Raw genomic sequence first — 16,814 nt, 5'->3', positions numbered from 1 at the left:
CATGCTACTGAACGTCACCTTGTTCTCACCACTCTAAACCTTACCTGGTTCTTCCTCTGTCACCCCAGTCTTAAATGCTGCATGAAACAGCTGCTTCCCTTTGGACTGTGCAGGTAGAGGCCTTGATCCTACAACTGGAATCACTTCTATTGCTAGATCCCACAGAGGCCCCTACATACTTATGTCACCAAAGTAAATCTCAGGGAAGATACTCGAAGACTATGCAGCAAACTAATTTAGACAGAACAGAGAAAAGGGCAAAAGTTGACAAATCAAGTGTGTGCACAGCATGATGACCTAAAGTCACAGACAAAATATTTCATCAGAATAAAAAAAGAAGCAGATCAGTTGTGTCTTGTGAACATCTGTCCCAAGAACACGTTCACATACATGTATTTACTCTGCTTACATTCGACAAACTGCCCTGGATTGCATAAGCAAACATTTAGGGATCTATTCTAGATGCAAATCTAACATGCATAATTGTATTTCTAGGTGATGCTTCTACTAAGAGACTCCCTTTTACATGGTATAATGCTGCTAGGACCAGAGAAAATACTTGAAAATACAATAGTTTAGCCCCAAACACTGTCAGGAAAGCAGCAAGTCACTATTTGGAATAGGTAGTACTTCAAATTGTTGGCATGTTTAAAACATACACCACCTGTCCATTACATGTCCTCAGAGTGTTTTATAAACATGAATCAGCTTCTACAAACCCCTGCAAAAAACAGCCTTTATCACAATTTACCAACAAAGAAAAAAGGGAACACCTTCACATATTAAAGATAATGTAATCCATGGGAGATAAAGAAGGTAAAAGGGCCAGAAGCCTTATTCTAAGATGACACTTTCAATGAAAATATTATTCCTTTTTTTCTTCCTCTATTAACTAAGAAACACGTGGCTTTAGCCAGTCTTTCAAGCAACGCTTTGAAATCTTGTGTAACACAAAGTGCATGGGAAGACCAAGGTCCTAGAAAAGACTGCAATGCAGTGATTTAGCCTATATTCCTCTATCAACAGGGACTCGATCCTTTTGCAGGAAATTAGTATGTAACAATAAGATCAAATGTTTAGTAAGGGAAAACTTTGTGAGAAAAGCTGTGCAGACTGGTTGTGCTCCCACAGTTGTTGGGAAAGATTGGCATGACATAAACATGGATTCAACTTTCTCAGGGATGGCTAATTAACAGACTGACAGAAGATGCAGTAGCAGATGCTGCTGCAATTCAATACTACATTACACTCATGCATAGTGCAAAGAAAGCTCTTCCCTGCTGTCCCAGCTTTCTATAGGATACTGTTGACACACAAATGTCATTCAGTCCAAGGTCACATCATAAAGTGACAGCACTTTTAAAGCAGAAGTCTGCCTTTTCTCCCTCTATTTATCCTTCAAAACTGAAATACAGTATCTGAGGATAACAAAGCTTCACGATCCAAGTAATCAAGCCAATGCATATGATGAGTTTGATCTAGTAAAATAATCAGTCCTTTGGTATGTGTCATAAACTATTCCTAATACACCTCTGTTGATGGAAAAGGCACTTGCTACTATTGTAAGTTATTGTTATATTAGAAAGGAAAATTATTCCTATCTGCATAAACAGTTTATGGTTTCATTATTTATGTTCCTCCTACAATCAGATTAATGTCACTAATGAGTGTCTCTATTCACAGATAATATCTTTAGCTATGGCACTGTAAAATACCTGCTTAAACCTTATCACTGATTACCTGAGCTTCTTGCCAATGCTTCTTCTGCTTCAATTAAAGTCTCCAACATGCCTTCTGTTAAGTTGGGACATTTTCCAATTACAGCATAGCCATTCCAGATATACATCATTTCCTAGGGTCAGGGAGAAATGACAGCATCATTAATTACAGCACTGGATCAAATTACAGCAGGCATCAAATACTTTATCTCTGCACGATGAACAAGTTACAGATTCCTTAAATAAACAGTCAGTTTGTCAAAACATATTTTCATTGCAACTTAACACTTGTTACATTGGTTTTTAGAACAAATTAGCCCTGGGAAACAACTAAAGAGCCATCTACAACATACAATGCAAGGAAGGTTGCTCAGACAGAATGCAAACACAACCTAACAGGTGAAGGTGAGTACCAACAAAAGAGACTGAAAACATTCATGGCATATGGCTGTCTCTTGAATAGGGTCTCCTCTTGTTTTCCAGTTCTATCCTAGCCAGGGCAGTAGTAACTATAAATAACTGCAATGTGTTGCTTTCATTAAAAAGCACAAAATCTCAGAACAACAAAGCAAAAGAAAACCACACCCTCTAAACACCTCAGGTCTGTTTGACGTTCCCACAGAGGGAACTTCCTTCTTATTCCACTGTTCTTGGAGTCAATTTTACTTTAAAATATTTAATTCCTATTTGTTACTGGGGTTCTCTCTTGGGGTTTATCATCAGACAAAATGTTACCATTGCCATCACCAATCACAAAGCTGAAGATGGAAATATTATCTAGACCTATGACAGGTCTCATGGCAAGTTAGTCTGTCTGTTTATATGACCTAGTCTGGATTTGGTAACTGAAAGCTTTGCAGTCAAATTTCTGTAAAGAATAACTGACTTCTGAAACTACAGTACAAAAAGCTGTCAGGCTAGAATAGATGAAACAGGATATTAACCTCAGTCACTGTTGCTTTCACTACTGAGTGGAAAGCTGTGCTGAACTTAGCGTACCTTTGTTAACATGGATTTGAAACAGAAGTATTCAAACTGCATTTACTCTACCTAAGACTTGCTCCTCTCACCAAGTTCCCTCATAGTGAAAAGAAAAATCCTAGAGATGAGATTCTGCACCCAATTCCACACCCTCGATGCTTTTAACTGTTCAGCTGCGGCATCTGCTGCCTCAGAAATGCAAGTGCAGCAGAAACAAAGGACGCAGTGTCTGGCCACTCCAAGGAGAGCTCGTAGCACAGAAACCTGTTCTGCCAAAATCCCATTAGAACAGCCCAGCCAAAGCCCAGGCGTGTTCATTTCTTACTCTACAATCTCTGAAACTTGAAAGGCAAAGTAACCTAATTATTTCTCTCATTTCAGTCTTAAGACTTAGTGTAAAGTGGCCCCTAGCAAATACCCACGCTCTGCTGTAACAACTATACTTCTTCAAGAAGCATTGTGTCACACACCCAGATGGTGGGCTGAGAAATGACTACTCACTGGTGTCTCCAAGGGCTCTCCTTGTCAAGGCATTTTCTTGAAGAGTTATTTACTAACTAGTCATCTGTTTCTCAAACATAACAGCTCAAAGCACTGCAAATGTTAACACCACTGCACTTGGCAAACCTGTGGACTCAAAATCCTTTTATCTTCTTTTACGAGCCCTTTACAAGTGCACCACGAGCGAGGCAACGGGTGCCTTATGCAGCTTTTCTCATCTGGCCACAGGGAACTGGCCAGCATTACAGGCCAAAACCCAAAATCAACAGCATGAAATGGTTTTCTGGAGTGGTTAAAGGATTTGGTTGCTTCATCCCAGCACTCATGAGGTGCTCTGGAGAGCACCAAATTGAAAACATTAAACAGATGCCTATACACAGTCCCTAACTCTTGCAGCTGCCTTGATTTCCCTCCCACTCTGTAACTTGTACCTTAAAGTCTTCTTTTAGAAGTCTCAGTAAATGACACATGACAGACGAGACCTAGGGCAAAGTTCCTCAATGGGGAATCAAAAGAAAGCTGTTAGCAGCATGCTAGTCTATAGCTGGAATAATGAGTTACACATGCAACACATTTATGTGTCACAAACAACTGGCTTAGTTCCCTGTGGCTGGTGCATGCCCCAGTTCTACAGCATTCCTTGCATTCATTTGGCTTGACTTTGGGAACATTCCAGTCTCCTGCAGAGGTTTTACCTTAGAAACATGGAAAAGATACTATTCTAATTATTTTGGGGTTTATTTCCACAATTAAAAAAAAAAAGAGTTAAGAGAGGGGAGAATATGTCTAACTTACCAAAGGTGGAACAGGCAAAGGAATGGGGTTTGATGAAAGATACCGTCGAGCTTTCCGAATTGCAAACTTTTCAGTAGGCAGAGATTTCCCTGCAATTTTCAGTTTCAAACTGGGAACAATCCTGAAAGTTCAAAGGAAAACTTAAGGAATATTTCCTCTGCAAACCTTGGGGAAAAAAATATTAAAACTTAAAAAAAAAAAGTCAAGTGAAAGAGAACTTTAAAAAGCTGTTGCACGCTGAGCTATTGCTGCCTCCGGGGAAGCTGAGCAATACATATTCACAAATACGCCTTGATGCGGGGCACGTATATCTCTAGGCTTCCTCTTTAATCAAGAAGGAGGAAGAGGGACTCTTCCCCACCCAAAGAATAAATTAGACGATGCACCTAACTTAAAAAGGGCTCATTTCTCTTCACAGATTAAGGAAGAGGCAAGCTAGCTTTTGTCAGTATTCCTCCCACCCTCCACTTCATAGTGGATACCAAATTCAGTGAAATCTGCTTGTAATGATTATGTAAGAGATGGAAAATCTGAAAAGTATCAATATATTGTAAGCATATTAAAGATGATATTTAGATTTTATAGCTCAATCGTAAACCCCAAAAGAATTAATTCTCTTTGTCTCAGTAAGATTTAGACATTTTTGAGCTTAAACAATCAGGTTCACTCGGTGTTAATAATGCCTATATCCACTTGCACTTTTAACTATTTCATATTTGTACTCATGTCTCCACTAAGGAGGCATATATTTGGTAGCATAATCCATTGAAGGCTTTCATATCTTACATGCCATTTTGATTAAAGGAAATAACTGCAAAAGAATGTGAATATTACATGCAGCAGCAGCAGCCACTGCATGGCTGACAGACCTAATATCCTATCCCTAAAGTACTTCCAGGCTCTCTGAACTCAGGGTCTACTTTAGTCTAAGGGAATGTTTGATGCTGCAATTTCTTACTGATCCAATGCTGTTTGTGCAAATCTTCCAAACTGAACAATGAATAATTTTGCCTCTCCTCCCCCAGCACTGTGATGTGGTGAAAAGATGGGAAACTGTTGTAACTGGGAGTAAGCAAATTTTACCTAAATAATTCAGCTTCGCTGTCTCCAAAAGGACTGCAGTCATCTGGCCCAAACATACTGAGATAAGCAGCTTTCATGTAAATATAAGTAGCCTGCAAAAGCAATCAAGAATATCTATACAGAAAAATGAATTTACAGCGTCACCATTATTGATATAATGCAAAAAAACAGCAACAAAGAGGAAGAAGTTGCTGCTTTTGCTCACAAACAGACATAACCTTACAAAATTTAAAGCAGGAGGTAACTATTTTAAAAGTGGAATAAAGATTTTTTTCCTTATTGTGTATGTCTTTGTTTACTTTGTGTCAACTTAGAGTTTATGTCCAAATTTCAATAACAAATGTCATGCTTGTGTAAGGTGAATTTTTATTACTGTCAGGCATACATGATAGAAACCTCATGGGGAAAAAAAAATACTATGTAGTCTCTGTGTCCAGTCACAACTTGGTGGCATATTTCAAATACGAGGTTCGAGCAAAGACCTTTTGAAGGGTCTTGTGACTTCAGAGTATGAAAAGTAGAGATTTCATGGGGATTCAGGAAACAAGGAAAGCAAAGCAGCAGATGACATCACAACAATACTGCAACGCTCTTGCAACAGCAGAGAGTAATAGTTGGGGAGTTCTTCATTACTGCTTGGAGGAGTCTACAGTAACTGTAAGTTTCAGGAGTTTTCTGGAATATTTTAAGCTGTGCTTATTTATTTACACCAGAATCCAACAGTGCAGACATGTGACAACCTTTCATTCAGCTAATGTAGTTACTCCTTTGCTACTATCATGTTGCACTGTAGAGTATGTATTAAATCAGAAGCATCTTTGCTTCTCAGAGGCCCCTGCAATGTAAAACTCTACACATAGTTTAGAAACACACACATTAATATAGATCCTACAGCATTTCAGGATAGCAAAGCTTTCAAGCCAGGTGATGCACTGTGGGAGTTCTGTGGGAGCTGCTCAGAATGATGCACCTGGGTTCAAAGTGTTGCTGGAATCCCAGGGGCTCAAGAGCCCATACTGCAGTTTTCCCCCAGAGTGGGAGCCCTGAGAGGGTTGCTCTCACCTGGCTGCTTGGTTTTGTTGGTTTTGGCCAACACTTACAATCTGTAATAGGGAAAATAGAGACGCCCTCCCCACTTACATAGTCTGATCCCATTAAGAAGAAACAAATGTCCCATCAACCACACCCCTGGCCCCAGCCAGACTTATTCCCTTTGAAGAGATTTTCTGGGGCTCAGAAGAGGGTTCTGGGTGGAAGAGATTGTGCCTTTCAGACACACAGGGACAGACATTTCTTCTAATTATATTTATTATCCTGGAGGCATCATCATGGCTAACCTCACTCATCACCACAAGAGCTTATATCCATAATGTAATGAAAGAAATGACAACTTGTGCCATTAGTTGCAGTGTGTTAATGACACCACCAGTTAACACACAGCAGAACGTCTTTAACAAGCTGTTTTTCATCTTCAAGTGAGGCCCAAATAATTTCGATTTGCCCACAATCTGTTCAGATTCGAATGTCTGCAATTCACTGTTCTGCAAGAGCCACAGCAGACCAGGTTTTGCTTTACAACCTTCACCTTCAAAGCTACAAAAGCATCAAAGTTACAAAAGTCAACTCAATCTGATTGAAAGTTAATAGATCTCATAGGGCCCTCCACCCTTGTGTTCTGCTTAGCTCACCTTTGACCAAGTGTTTTCTTTGCTTAGCAGGTCTGCGTAGAAGAAAGCCATCTTCCACTGGCGCTTGTAGGTGAAGCACCACATGAGCTCCCAGTAACACATGTGATGAAACTGCTTCCAGTATTGCTGGGCCTCGCAGCATTCTTCATACCTATTAACTGCCTGAACACAGAGATTTCCAAACACTGCCTTAATCGTGTGTAAATGCAAATACATACATCGGTGCTGTAATAGACACCGGAGCCCCACAACCTGCCCACATGGCTCCTGTAACTTCCAAATTATTAACAGCCCAATATTCCCCAAAATCACGTCTGTTGGCTCCACATGAAAGATTCTTGGCTCCACAGTCATCCTGGTGTTAGCAAGTTTAGCCCTGCCACAGAACTCCCCCCATTCCTGAAAGCTGTATTAAGTTCTAAGCACAAGCAAAATGAATGTTTGTGTCTAGGGAAGTTAAGAAACGAATGCCAGAGGACAGATGCTCAGCTGACATTTCCTGTGGCAGCTCCAAAGATTTCAAGGGAGCTACCACACTGCACACCAGCTGATATTCCATCTCAAAGTATTTTGGACACGCATTCTTCACCTCCCTAATGTTTTTGGGTCTCATAGGACTCTCCACTCAGACTGAAGGCAAAGTTTATCACTGGATATTATTAAAGGCATAACTTGCTTCAGGACAGGAAAGACAGAGAAAATTGTGTCCTTAATACTGGCAGACTAGATTATCACCAGAAACTGAGAGGGGCAGCAGAATGAGTTGGTCAAAATACTTTTCAAAATTCCTATCTGCAGTTCATAAACTAGAAATCACATACAGGCCAAAGCCACAGGAACCATTAGCCAAAAAGGAAATGTTGTTCCTGGAGGAGCTTTTCTAAAGCTTTTGTATCTTACTTTCCCAAGAGCAAAAGGATTACTTACTGCGTCGATATTACCCTTCAGAGTTTCTATCCTGCCTGCAAAAAACAGGAATATGGCTCCCTGTAATAAATAATAATAAAAATACAAGTATTCTATAACAGCTTTCAAACTGACCATACAGTCCATCTTTGTTGTTTGTAAAGAAAACATTAAATGATCATACCAAGCTAAATTATGACTCACTTTACCTTTGGATAGCGAGCCAAGTAAGGCTTAAGTAGTCTTTCTGCCTCCTCAACATTTCCTTTTCCTGTCCCTAGAATGTATAACAATATAAGTGATAAGAATAGTGAGAAAGAAAAGGCCTTCAGACAAACAGGAGTACAAGGGACTGATTAACAATCTCCATCTGGCCAACAGGTAAGTTCTCTCTCTGTTAAGTAAAGCATAAAGACAGGTTGGTGTGGCACTAAACCAGCAATCAGGAAGACTTCAACAACACTGTGCTTACTGACTTGGAAACCCACTTCTGTGTAGACAAACATATTTTGTAGAATACTTTAGCAGGAGATAACAGGGGAATATGTCTCAGCAGAAAGCCACTGCCTCCCATAAGTCACATATGAACATGAACAAAGTATTCAGGAAGTCATCACTTACAGACATTATTTTAACCTCCCAAATCATACACCTGACTAATGAAGATGGATTTAGTCCTCACAACTTCCTTTGCAATTCCCACTGTCTCCCTTCTCACGTGTTAAACCTCTATCTTGAAGATTAAGTTATAGTCACTATTGTAAAATTACCCACAAACAAATTATATTTAATCTGTTCAGGAACAAACAATTCACCAACAAATAGGTGATGCAATAATCATTTTCCCCCTGTGTCCCACAAGAACTAATCAAATCCAAGAGTTATCATAAACAATCTTACCTAACACAAAGGTCATGAAAGTATGATAGCAAAGCAACAGCATGGTACACAGCACCGACCTAAAGCTGTATGATGACGCTCCTTCTTGAAGCTGCAGCAGACCATGCTCCTGTGTAAATAAGAGGTGGGGAAGACAAAGTATTGGAAAAGAACCAAGGCTGTGTTTTGCTAGTTTTGCAGCATCATCTACAGATTGCTCACTCATCAGATTCCCAAAATGCACTGACATATGTTGCTTACATAGCAATCAAAGATTAAAAAACACATATGAAGCTATCCAAGCTTTTCATGGAGTTACTGCTTAGCCTGGAAAATATCCGATGACACAGCAGTAACTGGGGATGTGTTACATGACTAACATAAAAGAACATGAGACAGCTTATCACCATCATCCAAGTGCTGCTAAACAGCATTTCTGAAACCAAACCCAGTTTTGAAATGCAAGATAAATAGCACACGTTGCCACTGTGCTGTGTATTCATGTTTGTTGTTATTCACTGCATAACCAAGTTAAAGACACCAGGCAAAAAAATCCCACAACTGGAACTAAAATGGCAAAAGATGACAGAGGAAAAAAGATGGTTTTGAATATGCTAAGAACAAAAGGAGCTTTGCAATCATGTTGGCCCACTACCACCAGTGGAAAAATATGATTAAAAGAGAAATACTTCTCTTCCCTTTGGAAAGAACTAAAGCAAAAAATGTAACACTGTAGTCATATACAATGAGAGCACAACAAATTACCAACTTTAAGGACTCAAGCTCCCAAGTCAATTGCATTTAGCACCCCATTCTAGGGCTGGTTCCATGGTATCAATAGCAAGAATATAAAGTTACACTGTGACTGCAATGGAAAGTTACCGAAACATGATGTATGTGGCTAAAAGGACATCCTTTCAAACCAGCTATGCTATAAATAGGGACCCTGAGGGATGTCTATCAGAGCCACCATGGAAGGTATCAGACAGAGCACTCAGAGCATGATCTCAGCACAGATTTTCATCTCCTGTGTGTCCTTATCCACAGAGGGTGTTAGGCTCCCTCACCTTTACCACTTACTGTGTAAACTCTGAAGCCTGTAATCATATTCTAGTTTTCATCACACATGTACTTTTTCATTTAATTCATGCAAGTAAGTGTTTTTACATCAATACAGGGTTTTGGGTTTGTTTTTAATCTTAATTTATTACATTAATTACTGTTATAGGGAAAAGTACCATGAAAACATACATTTGAAGGCCAATTAGTATAACATCTATCCTGGACACAGTAACGAAAATACTGACTTGCATGTCACTTCAGAAGAAATTAAAAGATACTAAAATCATTACTGAAAATCAAATCATTACTGGAAATTAAGCACTGAGGGGAAAAAAAAGCATCCCACAATTTCCTTTTATGCTGAGAGCAAAAGTTTGATGGATGTAGGTAAGTAACAAAATACAATATATTGGGCTTCTTTAAATTGCCCAGATGAAAGCCACAAATATGAGGCTTTTTAAAAAGTAGCACTATAACACTGCAAAGTAGAAGTAAGACAAAACATTCTGTGGAATGAACTTTGGCAGAACAAATTCCAAAGTAGATTTCCAAAGTACCTTTTTTAAAGTGAAAAATCTTGAGGCTGATATTTCACTGAGCCTTTACTGACATCAGTACTAGGCCTTAAAGTGTTTGATACCTTCCCTATAACATGAAAATAAAGTGAATGTTGATCATATTTGTGAATTGCACTAAGAATGATACAGAAACAAATTTTATTAGCCTTACAGACTAATTTAATCATTTGTCAAGTTGATCTCACTTATGCATTTTAGTCTCAGAAATGTATTTTAATGCAGATAAACACAAAGTTACCATCCGTACAGACAAGGAACGCAACCCACACCCGCCCTACATGGGACTGCACCCTGGAAAGCACCAACGGTGTAATAAATGGATGAAGAGCATTGCTCATTCATCAGAGGAGGAGTGCAAACCTGATGTGCTTGACCCTAAATTGTTAAACTCACCAGTTACACAGGTATGGGAAGCTCACTGAGCAAGTTAGTGTGCTTTGTGATATGTCCATAATCCTATCTTGTCCAGTATAGATATTAAAAAGAAAGCTTACTTTTCATTTGAATACCCCAAACCTTTCACATGAAAGTAACAATATAATCAGTAGACACAGTCTGAAAAAAGAAATCTAGAAGTAGCTGTTATGAGCTACTGACATTATGAAGCAACTTCTCAAGCACTTACTTCTCCATAGGAAGCCTATGCAGATGAGCCACCAAACCTAATCAGCTAAATGAGGTGTCATGAGTTGGGCAATAACCCCATGTAATCCTGACTGGGGATCAAACTGAGTATCCCAGAACCAAATCACAAGCAGCTACTACTTGAGCCTAAGGAGAAACTCTGTAAACAAACTACACCCACTGGTGCCAGTCACTAAGTGAGTACATTAAATTTAATTGTTAGGACACACCTTCTAACCATAAATAACCCATAAATATCTCCCTCATCTATGCCACAGGTGATATGAGCAATCCCAGAACACCAGGAATGAGCTTCCAAACGAAGTCTACTACAGGGCATCTTGCTACAATATAAAACAGATGTCAAGGCAGAAGTGCTGGTAATTTCTCCAAAATGCTGAAATGACATTAACACATTTAGATTTGATTTTCACACAACATTTAAGTTACTCTAAAGGGTGTAAGGTACAATGCAGAGCAGGGAGCAATGACACTTCTTAGAGACAAATGTGATCCAGTGTGGTAACTCTCAATTTTCCGTGAAAGTCAGTCATAACATCCCACAACCTCTTAATTCCCAGAATGTCACTACATTATATCATATCAGTATCTTATTGATTTGATCTTTGTCCCAAGATGCTTTGTTATTCAGGTCTCCCCACATGGGCAGCGAGGATTCCTACAGTGAATGCAGGACAATGCTTAAAGCCATCATCAGACAACAGAGACTGGTTCATATTTATTTCAGCTGTCACTGACTAAAATCCATCTACTTGCCTGAAAAGAAAGTTCTTGAATGATATTTTCAAATCACTCTCTTTTAATTAAGGATCTTGACAATGAAAGCAAAGCTTGATCATCATTCGTGTCTGCTGATCTGATCACATTACTGTGGGCTTAGCAAGGAGGACAAATACTACTGAGAGCTTTTGAGGAACTCACCAATTAAATGGGTAGGTAGGACATTTGAATGTAACCCATGAACTCATTTTAGACTTAACCTTCATTTGAAATTTGCAGAAGAGACCCAAATGCAATTCAAATAGATGCTTAGTAGGAAACTGGAGTTCAATTTATTACAAATCGACACATCAAAAATATTCTTCAGCTCAGCTGCTTTGGAAAAATATCCTCCCACATCACAAAGCATAACTGGAAAGAAATTGGTTCTATCTGAAAGTTTCCCAGTCTTCCCCTCAAATCATGCTGTTACCTGACTGGTTGACAAATTTCATTTAACATAGGGCGGGCTCATGTCAAATGTTTCTAGAGTCTAGCAGCACAGTGTTTGTAATCATCTATAAAACAAGACTGAATATTAGCTGAGGCCTAACAGAGGAGGTGGAAACAAGGGAGATAGTGCAAGGACTCTTCTGATGTAAGAACAGAAGTCAGTCATCACTAAACACAAAAGGGCCAGATGGGACACATACTCCACCTACTGCCCAGTGAGTGAGGAAGGCATGACTCCCCAGCACAGTACATCTGACACCAAAAAATCCTCACAAAATTGGGTAAAACCACATTGAACCTCAATGTCCTATCAAAAGGCCTATGCCACTGAACACAAATAAGATTGTATTTTGACTAATTACACAGGGAAAAGTAGCTTGAACAATGAGAAAGGCACAACTGGCACATCTTGGACTGGAAGGGAACAAATACGGCCTCAGGCTACTTTTATACTTTCTTGATCTTATCCTACCTACTATTTTGAGACTCCAGACTGCTCTTAAGTTGATCACACTGCCCACAAATGGGTTAGGAAATAATGGAGCTTTGGGCATATCCTCATTTGCCATCAGACATGGCACATCTGAGAGTCGCTGTGGGCAAACCCGCTAGCTTCAAGGCACATTAGTACAGTGGGAGATATCGCAATACAATTTCATATCCGCTTTTAATAAACACATGACCCACACCAAAAGCAAGCTGTCCTCCAGTGCACTGTAGCTCTCAGGTGAGCTGTAAACAGCTCAAGGCACTAACCATGGCTCTTTAGTCTTTTGTACAATCTGATTCTCACTGTGAGCATTTACTGGAAAAGACTGCAAGATCAAACACGGATGTATTCAAAACTCTCTCTTCTCTGTCACCGTTTCTTTGACCTTCTAGACTCTTGTCTATACTGCAGAGGACAGCTTCTTCTTACAAGCTTTGGAAAACTACCACTGGAAAGGGTTGCAAATGCAACTGCAATTTAGTAGCATCTGATTCACAAATGTTAAATGCAGAAAGATTTTCTCAGGATGTTAAAAAATAATCACCAATGAATTTCACAGAATCACAGATTGGTAGGGGTTGGAAGAGACCTCTAAAGATCATCTAGTTCAACCCCCCTGCTCAAGCAGGCCCGCTTAGATCAGGTCACTCCAGAATGTGTCCAGGCAGGCTTTGAAAATCTCCAGAGGAGACCATCATGTTTAAAATGCTTCTTGTTCATGGCACACAAATAGCAGGTTTTTGCTTAAATTTGTGGTAATCTAGGTTATGCTTTTGTCAGTTATTAAAAAACTGGATCAGGAGCTGACTCATCAACATAAATATCAGCCCACACATAGGCATACAAGAAATCCCAGGGCCAAAAGAAAACAACAAGGATTCAATCAGAGGGATAATTTTCATCTGCAGTAATGAGTGCTCAGAAAAGTATTCTCAGAACTCTGTTGGTACATGAATTGCTTTTACATTTCTAGGAGAATATTTCACTTTAGATACTCTTTGTTATCATAACTGACAGGTAGAACTATTTGATTTTTGTCTCTGCTGCTTGTGAAACGGTTCCTGGACAGCTCCTGGAAATTTCCAAGTTCTAATCCATGCTCTACCAAAAGCTCCTTGCTTTTAAACAAGACATCTTCTTTTCAGATATAAGAGCCTTCCTGTAAACTAATAAAAAGGTGATGACATTCATTCACCTGTCAGTCAGAACCGCCACTACCTAAGGAAACATTTTTCTCATTGAAACCTGTTTTGTAAATAGAAAGCACTACAAAAGAGTTGAGTTTTAACCTGTTTGTACAGCTTTTGTTATGTTTCCAAAACATCAAACATTTACCTTACCCAGCCTTTATGAAACAAATGTGACTAGTGGTTTAGATTAAACAGATCTTGTTTTCTTAGTTCAGGAACTCAACTTTGAGTGAATCTCATGTTCTGCTGGTAGAATGAGTGTTAAGGGTAGATACAAGGTATCAAAGTCAAGCTATTCCCATAGATTTAGTATCCCACTTTGAAACAAAAAGCCACAAAAAACTAACACAGCACTTTCTGTGCATCTGCCCTGCAGAATAACTTGGGCTCCTGTGAATTTACTGATGCTTCATTACTAAGATTCTGTCCTTAAACTCTATGCACCTAGGTCAGATTGGTTACTCTCTAGGCAAAAGAGCACTTACTCTTTCAGGTAAATTGAATTTAGGTTGAATTTATTAGTTGCTTTTAAAGACACAGAGAAAAAAAAATATCAGAGATTAAATTGGGGTTTTTTTCTCAGCTGGATATCAGGCAGGAACCTGTCAGGGACATTCAGATACCATGACAGTAACTATTAAGTAGGTTAATATATTAAAGGCTAATAAATACACTTTTGGCTAGAGATTTCTAAGCACAAGCATACATCAAAAGACCAGTAACTAAAAAAAATAGATATATCAGCTTAATTGTATTAACCTTTGTCTTTATCATGTTTCACAACTGTGTCATCACTGAACAATGGTATCACAATCTTTGAAGTGTAACAGTTCAGACAAAAATATAAAGGAAAATCGAGCTGCAGGAAAGCATCAGTGCCAGCAGTGCACGTGTGTGATACAAAGCAGACTGTTTCTGAGGGTTACAGCTAACGAGAGGAAGAAGAGAAAAACTCCTGTCTCCATTTTTAACGTTAAGAGTGAGAGATACGTGGCAATAATATTTAGTTCACATTTACCTTGTTTCCAGAAAATCCAACAAACTCCAGTAATCTCAGAATTCGGGCAGGAAACATGGACAATGTCTATAGAAGGAAATGCAACAGTTAAATAGAAACAGACTTTCTGCCTCTCAGCTACTGGCTGTCTCCTACAACTTTTGCAGACACAAGGAATAATCACTAAGATGACTAAAAACATCTTGATATGTCTGACAATGTTCAGGGTAAATGTATACACCTGCTATATTTTACATAAAGAAACACATACTAAAACAGAAATATCTGTTTAATATAGAGCCTCCTGTGTCTCCAGGATTCCCTGTGCAGAAATATGTTTACACAGCACATGCTTAGTAACTGTAGTACTTCTTGTATGTTTCAGAAATACTGGGTGCATGTCACACAGAACATATTTCTTCTTTGTGCAGCAAACCTATCATTTGGGCATGTGCCAGACTCGTGCAGAGCAAGGCAAGCAAGGGGAAGCATCAGGCACCTTCCGCAGCTCATCACCTGAACAACTGTGTCAGCCTTGTCCATCTCTGAGTCAGTGCCTCTCTGACATACCAGAACTATCCTGTATCACACATCAATCACATATCTGCTTTCTGATAAGAACACAAGTAACAACAGCCAACAGTGGCCCAAGAAGCACCTCAGGCCCCAGTCACATACCCTGCACCACCAAGTGCCCTGCTAATAGTCAAGTCCCTGATTGCTTCCCAAGTGTCAGTTAAAATGACAAATGGAAGTCAACAAGCACAGGAAACTACTGCTTCTGTGCAAGGCTTCCCCTGGCCCCCATCCCAGGGACTCCCTTCCTAAGAGACTGTAACAATTTCTCCTCCAAGTATCCCCAAGCACTGCTCACTTGGCTAATGAACCATCTTACTGGAAGCCAGATGCAGGCACTCAGCTATATCCTCAGAGAACATGCCTTTAGCCCACGCCAGGTGAGACAATTTCACAGTTGATAATCTCCCCAAGAGGATGTGAAGTGGGTCTGAACACACAAAGCACTGTTGACCACTTTGTGGGCAGTAGTCTCTATTTCTGTATTACTACTATCTGATATTCTTAAACCAGAGAGAGGAATCCTGCAAGTGTCAGTGCACAAACTTAATTTGAACCATCTGATGATTAGCAACACTGCTGTCAGGTGTGTAGTTTAAGATCATTTCTAGGAGGCTGAAGGACTTCAGCTTGAGAGAAGAATTGTTGGTACATACCAGATTAAATGCTCCAACTCCAAGTTTTACACCTCCCTCAAAATGCAGATGGTTCTCTCCTTTAACATAATGTGGAGACTGTATAAGACTGTCCAACTCCCTGAAAACACACAAGATTCTGTTACATTGTCAGTAAATACAATGATTAATTACAATTCAGTTAGAAAACAACCCAATCACCTTGAACTACACAGTATTTCAATATAGGTCAATTTGTCACCTCATCCAGGTGAATATTATGGGCATTCCAACATATCACACACCACAGGCCACGGGCATCGTGGCTTGTATTAGAAATAGTATGATCAGCAGGACCAGGGCAGTGATTGTCCCCTGTACTTGGTGAGGCTGCACTTTCAGTGCTGTGTTTAGTGTTGGGTCCCTCACTACAAGAGGACATTGAGGGTCTAGAGTATGTCCAGAGATGGGCACTGGAGCTGAGGAAGGGTCTGGAGCACAAGTCTGATGTGGAGTGGCTGGGAGAATTGGGGGTGTTCAGCCTGGAGAAGAGGAGGCTGAGGGGAGACATGATCACTCTACAAGTCCCTGACAGGAGGCTATAGCAAGGTAGGGATCATCCTCACAAGTAACAAGTGACAGGTCAAGAGGAAATGGCCTCAAGTTGTGACAGGGGAGATTTACATTAGAGATTAGGGAAAAACTTCTTCACCAATGTGTAAGCACTGGCACAGGCTGCCCAAGGAAACGGAAGAGTCATCATCCCTGGAGATGTTCAAAAGAGATATCTATGTGGTGCTGTGGGACATGGTCTAGTGCTCGACATGGCAGTGCTGAGTTAACAGCTGGACTCAGTGATCTTAAAGATCCTTTCCAACCTAAATGACTCTGTACAAGGT

General features: G+C 39.8%; 1 protein-coding gene across 2 annotated transcripts in view; it reads right to left on the bottom strand.

The window, feature by feature from the left end:
* The window catches only part of TTC39A (tetratricopeptide repeat domain 39A), a 48,790-nt gene that overhangs the window by 6,187 nt on the left and 25,789 nt on the right, over window positions 1-16,814 (bottom strand). The window contains exons 7-15 of one of the 2 annotated variants that reach the window (XM_062003962.1): window positions 15,958-16,057; window positions 14,747-14,812; window positions 8,573-8,681; window positions 7,882-7,949; window positions 7,694-7,753; window positions 6,767-6,928; window positions 5,079-5,170; window positions 3,996-4,116; window positions 1,741-1,852 (exon numbers count right to left, since the gene is read on the bottom strand). In XM_062003962.1, the coding sequence (XP_061859946.1) occupies window positions 1,741-1,852; window positions 3,996-4,116; window positions 5,079-5,170; window positions 6,767-6,928; window positions 7,694-7,753; window positions 7,882-7,949; window positions 8,573-8,681; window positions 14,747-14,812; window positions 15,958-16,057 (890 nt within the window). Of the gene's footprint in view, window positions 1-1,740; window positions 1,853-3,995; window positions 4,117-5,078; window positions 5,171-6,766; window positions 6,929-7,693; window positions 7,754-7,881; window positions 7,950-8,572; window positions 8,682-10,170; window positions 10,249-14,746; window positions 14,813-15,957; window positions 16,058-16,814 lie in introns of those variants that run through there. The other variant, XM_062003963.1, reaches the window with a different exon arrangement.

The sequence above is a fragment of the Colius striatus genome, chromosome 10, assembly GCF_028858725.1.
Source record: "Colius striatus isolate bColStr4 chromosome 10, bColStr4.1.hap1, whole genome shotgun sequence".
Taxonomy (NCBI): Eukaryota; Metazoa; Chordata; class Aves; order Coliiformes; family Coliidae; genus Colius; species Colius striatus.
The sequence above is the reverse complement of the archived record's forward strand: the minus strand, read 5'-3'. Positions and strand labels throughout refer to the sequence as shown.